This window comes from Dermacentor variabilis, chromosome 9 (genome assembly GCF_050947875.1).
Source record: "Dermacentor variabilis isolate Ectoservices chromosome 9, ASM5094787v1, whole genome shotgun sequence".
NCBI lineage: Eukaryota > Metazoa > Arthropoda > Arachnida > Ixodida > Ixodidae > Dermacentor > Dermacentor variabilis.
This window is the reverse complement of record NC_134576.1, coordinates 119,410,350-119,417,707: the sequence shown is the minus strand read 5'-3', so window position 1 is coordinate 119,417,707 and position 7,358 is coordinate 119,410,350. Positions and strand designations below refer to the sequence as shown.

Below are 7,358 nucleotides of genomic sequence, written 5' to 3'. Positions count from 1 at the left end.
CTGAGGCTTGTCAGCATTTTTTTCTGGAATTTAGAGGTCTAGGACCTTAATTTGCTGCAAGAAGATAAGTCAAATAGCATATCATTGGAGTCCAAGAACAGCAATGAAGACGTTTTGTCCCCTGGCCTGACATCCTTATTTTGCCCGATTTTCTTCAGGAGAAATAAGGTAGTTGTACATGAAATCTTTATAGGTACTGAGATATCTATATATACCAGCTTAAGATAAGACAGATCTACTCCTTGGCTAAGCAGTGTCTCCATGACTGCTTGTATCTCTGCTGAATCTAGCACCTAATTTATTATGTGGTTGCTATTTCTTCTTGAATGTGCCTTTTTAAATCCTGCCTGCGCTTCAGGCTGATTGAAGTGTTGCCAATCCCATCCGGAAAATTTAGTGAATGAATATTTCATACAATACATAAAAAGGCGAGTGGTGTGTGTATGGGAGGGGGGGGGGTGAGAAAAAGGTATATGAGATGGTGTTCTATTGCACAGAAAGATTTCCACAAAGAAATGAAGTTGATCACGACTCCCTGCACACTTTTAAATAGTTGATAACACTATATAGAATCCTGACCCTTAGATCAAACCTCCACTTTGCGTCGAAAGCTAAACTTGTTTGCATTACCTTTGTCATATGAAAAGGCTTTATAGGAAGAAACATTTTGTAAGATTCCTACTGGCAGTAGAGAAATAGCCACTTACAATAGGCTGGTCTTATATTTTCTTTATTAGCTTTGTATTTGCTTTATTCCTTGAAAAGACACGAGACATCTGACTGATAAATGGTGGTTCATTGTTCTTCAGCGGTTAAATCATATTCCATGATGAATTCTATCTTTCCCTTACCATCACTGTCTCCAGGCTCTATCAGGTTGCACACAAACAGGAGAATCCCAGTCTGCGGCCTTAAATCTGAATCTCCAAAAAAGCAATCTGCTTTTCGCATAATCCAAGCCTTGACATCAGGTGAGCTGCGGTCACTGGAGCAAAGTTTACGTACAAGTGGCAGGTTTCTGTACACTTCGTCCCTATCCCTCTGGTCGAATCTTGCGTACACCGCAACCAGGTTTGCCTCTCTCGACGCATAAAAGGACAGGTACATTCCAGTACGAATATTGCCAATAACGACACGAAAGTAACTCAACATCTGATAGCTGCTAGGCTCGTGCCACTTATCCAAAACTACAACGAGAGCCACGAGTACCTTGTTGGGGCTACCGCTGGTTACGGCTGGTGACAATGCACTCTCGTATGGGCAAGTCTGTACGCATTTAGCCGCGACTGTTTTGCTTTTAGCTCCATCTGCTGGCAACCGTGGGATCGTCCCCTCGTGGCAAAGAGAGTGGGTCAAGTTGTCGAGGCGCTTCATAATCTTCTCGCTTAACGCCACCAGCAGGGCACCCACGTCTACACCCGACACAGCGCCACTAATCACGGCGGGATCCCCGCATCCCTGTTGTTCCCACACTGCTACTCTAGTCGCACTACCACCGAGTGTCTCGCCGCTCGGGGCCCGCATAAGGGCCGACGCCACTTCCTGAAGCAGAGAGCAGTTCATACTGTCGAAACGCTCAGTAAGTGCAGCGCTAGTTTTTGTAAACGCCGCCAGGATGGTGTCTAGATCTGTGCCCAGCTGTGCTCCTTGTTCGGTGGTGGCGCCGGGAAGAAGCTCTAGTTCCCGATGGTCGCGCTCCACGATCGCAGCGTTGATGCCGGTGAGCGCCTCCGCCAGCTCGTTCATTTGGCTCTGTATGGACATTAGCAAGCTGTGGTACGAGCATTGACCTGACTTGCGGCTCAGCAGCTCGTCCGTCTGCATCGCGACAGTCATGTCGCCTCCGCCGTCTATGCGCGGCTTGGAGGTGACGTCGCATCCAGCAACGTAGTGGCTTGGCAGGTCGCCACGCGTCACAGTCTCCCAGCAGCGGGGACAGGTGGTGGCATGGAAGGAGCAGTGCTTCTCAAAGTGCTCCAGCAGTTCTCCGACAGGACCCTCAAATCCACAGCCATTGCTGGCGTTCCAACAACTCACCTATAACAGGGAAACGAAAAAAAAAGGAGGGGGAGGAGGTTGAGGTCGCTTGAACATCATATAGACCAGATTGTTTTATAGCCTCACAGTGCCAGTGTCAGCCACCAGGTGCGACACCAGTGTTGGCACCAGGTGCTGCCCTATGGTAAGAACTGTGGGAGACAGAAGAAAGTGGCTGTACTTGTGGTGCGTGTTCGGATGTATGGATGTTGTGTTTCAGGCGTATTACTTTCGCATGTGCTGATTACTGCTTTGGATGTGTCCTTGCCGCATCTTCTGAGTGGGACGTACCAAGTTATTCATCCGAGCAGCACTGTGCCGTCGCTGACTGCACCAACAACGAGAAATCGAGGAAGCTGTTCATGCAAGAGCCCCTCATTCGACCTTCACAGAAGACACAAGAAGTTGGTGTGAAGCGCATTCGCTGTGTACACATGGGTCCTGCTGCGCCTGAGAAACGAAACTATAGGATAGTGGCTTTATATAGCCAAGCCCATCAAGCTTACTCGGGTGCGTATTGATTATGTTATCATGAGCTGCACGGTAGTGTGCCTTTTGCGCACCCGTGCTGCGGGCCTGCAATAAAAGCATAAAACAGTGCCGTCTAGGATGTTTCGGCAGTCTTTGTTTTGGGTCTGCTCACATCAATTTCACAATGGAAAGCCCTGGTGGTCAACCCTTATGCAAAACTGCGTTTTGGATACGAAAGAAACGTAAGCAGAAAGCTTTCGGGTGCAGGTGTCGAATTCATAACTTATTGAGCAGTGACTGTTTATGGCAAATAAACAACACTGCACGGAACTTGACGTTCTTTGTGCCGTGTGTTATTCAGGCACATGAATGAGCCGCATTTGAGTACTCAACAGATGACGATTATTGTTGTGTGGTAAATATACACCCCAAAGGGTGCAACTGTTTTTAGAGTGTGGAGTCCCCTTCACCATCATCGCCACTACAACAAAAAACATGGCGGTCACCTACAGGCGCTGGAAATTCTTATGTATATCAGGCAAGGATGAAATAAACGCCTTACATGAGCGCCGAACCCATTAACATAATTTCTTGCATATCTACGCGCCAATTCTTGGAAAGCCCAAATCAAGAGCGTGCAATCGCAGATAGGTGAAATGAGAAGAAATTACAATGAATGCATTTCACAAATAGCAATTCGATTGCACCATGTCGCACCGCCACTTACTTGGTGGCCAAAGGTGGTCTATTCGCTGCACAAAGTATATGTACAAGACGAAATTATATCGATGTTATGCAAATTGGCCACAGCGGAAGCGAAAGAACGTGTTATATAGTTTGCTGTAATTTTGTATTTGTATGAAGTCGCATGGTTGCTAATCTTGCCATAATGTCAAATTACCCATCTTGTCATCTCCGATTAGCCCAGAGGGCTGCTGCGTGGCCTCTCTGATCGGCTCAAAATGCCAGCATCACAGAATCTGACAACATGGCGGCATGAGACAGCATTGACTGGGACTCGGCAGCTATCATCGTAACCGAGAAACTGTTATCTGCCTGTTTGCTTTTAAAATCATGCTACATTCAATCAACTAGACGCACGATAAACAAGACACGGTGTAATTTCATCAATGCTTTTGCGGGGGGGTCACGGATAATTACAGCTGTCAAGAGGCTAATGTAGTGACGCCCAGGGAGCTCCAGAAGGCATTGCGCACATTCGACGCGGCGCAAAGGTCCAAATGAGTTTCTTGTGTCGCCTTTCCTCTCTGCCGCACTACTGTCATGTATACACACACTCTGAACCACTCCACGATGCTGTGTGCCAGACAGCCACACCATTAGCAGCAGCAGCAGTGGGAAAGTCGAAGGAAGAGGCAAAGAAAGCTTCGCTTTAAGACAGGGCAAAAAACAGGACAAGAAAGAATGACCTACTGAACACTGATGTGCGTACGGCAAACTATATCAAGGAGGGGGGTGCTGGACCAGGGAAGCTAAGAAACCGCCCCAACAAACAGATGGGTAGGTGGGCAGGTAGGTGACTGGCATCGAAGTCTATGCAGAAACAGAAATATAGGAATGCTAGCGGCCGCCGCACTGTTCAACAACCCGGTGAATGTTGAGGAGGGTGACAGTGACCAACAGAAAAGAATTTTAAGAAGGAAAGGGGGTGATGTATACGAGGAGGAAGGGGGGAGATGCGCATGAAAGGTGTCAAGAACGAAATTCGCAGACAATTATGGACATGGAAAATGCATCTTATCATTGCCCAATCGCTCAACATCAGATGGCCCTAGCCAGTCACCTAGTTTAGGCCCACCTACCCCGTTGCAACACGGGCTGCTTGCTGCGGAGAGCCCATCCTAATTAAACGTCTCGGCAATTTTCAGAATAGATGGATGTCGGGAGACAATGCTTTTAAACCTCTCGGAGCTACCAGCTGGCCCTTATTTTACTGCGAACTACGGATGCCATAATTTTCACAGAGGCGTCTAAACAGAAAGCAACCCTGCTTCGGACTGTCTTCCTCATCAATTCCCGAGTGTGATCAAATAACAATATGCGTCGTGTAATGACTACAATACCATGATCGCAAGTTGCTCCCAAACAACTCTTCAAACAAGTCGGGCAGCAGGTCACCGAAGGTGAGTGAAACTTGCATCATAGGATACTATCGAAGTTCTAGCGTGAAGCTTCATTCTTCTATTTTAAATCTCGAATAATATAGCATGCCCACAACACCAGGTGACAGGTGACTTGCAAACAAGTCTGGCCTGCAAATGAGACGACACGTGGTAGTGCGCTGTCTTGTTTTTGCTTGGCCCCGTTTTTAGCACAGTTTGTTGTTCTAAGTCATGTGCTAGTTCGGTCATCAACATACACTATTAAAATGCATAAATTCGTTAATTAAATCTTCGCTTTTTAAATATTTTTAATATCATTTAGTTTAGTTTTAAACTTTAGTTTTTTAATATCATTTTAATATCATAGCAGAAGGACGTTAGCATAATTTGATGCGAAGTGGCTGCACGCCTTAGGTATAAAAGAACTTGTCAGAAGTTAACCAAAGCGTTGTTCCAGCAACGCAAAAACGTGCATCCTTTTTACGAGGAAGCATTAGCCCGGGCCCAACTCCGACGCGGCCTATTCAAATACATGTAAAACGCAAAAACGCTTTTCTGAAATAACCTCTGCACCGATTTTGATGACATTTGTTGTATTTGAGAGAGAAAGTTAAATTCCAGTGACTGTTGGAAGCTGAATTTCTATTTAGGGCCTGAATTTTGTTACAAGAATTTTCAAAAATTCGGAAGCTTGAAAAAAAATAGAAACACGAAGTTAACAAATTCATAGCTCTGCATCAAAAACAGATATCGCGATTCTGTGAACGGCATCCATTAGATCATTGGAAGCGGACAAATTCGATATGTCATTTTACATTTTACGTGAATTTGTTACGTTGTTTACAAGGGTTCTGCAAAAGCTGTATTTCCGTGTTACTGAATTTTTTAGTTTCATGTGTAACATATCAATTCTGTCCGCTTTAGATGTACTATTAGATGCAACTCACAGAACTGTGATATCAATTTTCATTGCCGAGTTAGAGAGTTGTGAACATGATAGTTTCGTTTTCTGAAAATTCTCGATTTTTGCCAATTTTTAATAAAAAATTGACGACCTAAATCAACAATTCGAAACCAACAGCCACTAGATATTAAGTTTTTCTTTTAAATGCAACAAACCTCGCCAAATTTGGTAAAGTGGTTGCCGAGAAAAACGAGTTCTTTCACACGTATGTAGATAGGAGCACCCGAGCTAAAGCTTCCCCTTAAAGCAGTTTTGTCTGGGGAGAAACCCCCGGAAATAAATTTCTGGCCACGCCACTGGTAGCTACTACGCCCTATGTATGTCACCTACGATATTTTTACGCTTGCACATTAGCAGAACACAATTCTGCGAGCTCTGGCTGAACTCAACAGAGTTCTTCGCGCTTTGGTTTAGCCTATTGTCAGAAAACGTGATCGGCGGCGCGTACGACGTTGTCACAGGAGGCCCTGTAGCGATTGACTCGCGTTTTCAGACATAAGCGAATCCGAGGGAAACGAAAGAAAATGATACCGGCGTTGGAGCATTCGCACCTACCAGCTGTTTCGCCAAGTTGACGCGAGGAGGCGACAGAAGCTGGACTTCTTTGTCCACCTGGAACGACGTGTTGTCCATGGGGCAGCAGGCAGCGCCGTCGCCCTGTGCACAGCCTCCAAGGCAAGAACTACACAGGAGGTGAAGGCAAGGTAGCACTGCTAGTTCCATAGGCACGAATCCGCACAAACCGCAGACACGGGCGTGGGGCAGGGGTTCCTTGAAGTTGACAGGTCTCCCATCGACTCCGCTGGCGAAGCCACAAAGGCGATACGCATACCCCGGCATATCCGTATAAGCGAACAGCCGCACCGTTTTTTTCACACGAATCGTTGCAGAAGTCTCTTGTCACTGGTACGTGAACGTCTAAGCGAACGACGGAAAATAAACCGAAAGCTCGAACCCCACCTTAGATCGCCTCGTCCATGTACCGCATAGTTTCGGAGCTTCCAAAGTTTTCAACGTTTCAACCACGCGCTTTCTTGTAAATGGCGTCGAAAATTATATTGTGGCGCCCCCTCAGTACGTGGCGCCGGCGTGGGATAGCTTGGCAGTTTCGGTTTCGATCTTCACAGCGAAGTCACCCCCGAACGCACAGTTCATTTGATGGTACAATTAAGAGAGATTGCAATTTTTTTTTAGACAGAGATACAGCTGTCCTGGGTTGTTACCGGGCTCATGATGATGCCCATAAACGTAAGTCATAAACATGGTTGCAGTAAGTCGCAGGAATACTTTTATGCAGCCAGGAGAACTCGTTCGTGCGCTGCAAGACTCGCGTTCGTGTTATTATTTGTTCCTTCAGAAATATAATAGCACATTGCTGCTAGTGCGTTGTGTTGCGAAATACTACATATTGCACGAATGACTTCCTAGCACTGCTCCAGTCTTTTCACATTCAGTTGAAGAGATTCCCGGTAAACTCTAGTCCACACTTGTATTCTTTTCAGGAATTTCGGTGTCACAGCGAGCGGACGAATGAAAAAATGAAAAGGTAAATGAGACAAAGAACAAAATCAAAACTGCCCGCGTATAACTTGCAGCAAATCAGATGTTATGGTTGTCATTTTATCGGAAGCGTAAGGAAGCTTCAAAAGTTGCTGTAAGCGAATGATTAATTTCTTTACCTGAACAGCCGCTGCGAAAGTGGCGCACCGTGCGGCTGGTGCGACTGTAACTGCACGTCTTCGTGCTGGCATGTGCTGGTCAGC

The 7,358-nt window shown here is 46.1% G+C and overlaps 1 protein-coding gene across 1 annotated transcript; it reads right to left on the bottom strand.

Moving 5' to 3' along the window:
* Positions 1-714: 714 nt before the first annotated feature.
* Positions 715-7,342, bottom strand: LOC142557368 (uncharacterized). Its single transcript, XM_075669159.1, has 2 exons — positions 6,151-7,342; positions 715-2,037 (listed from the first exon to the last, which is right to left on the bottom strand). Exons 1-2 carry the CDS (start codon positions 6,433-6,435, stop codon positions 796-798), a joined length of 1,527 nt encoding a protein of 508 aa, XP_075525274.1. The 5' UTR covers positions 6,436-7,342; the 3' UTR covers positions 715-795.
* Between the last annotated feature and the right edge of the window lie 16 nt (positions 7,343-7,358).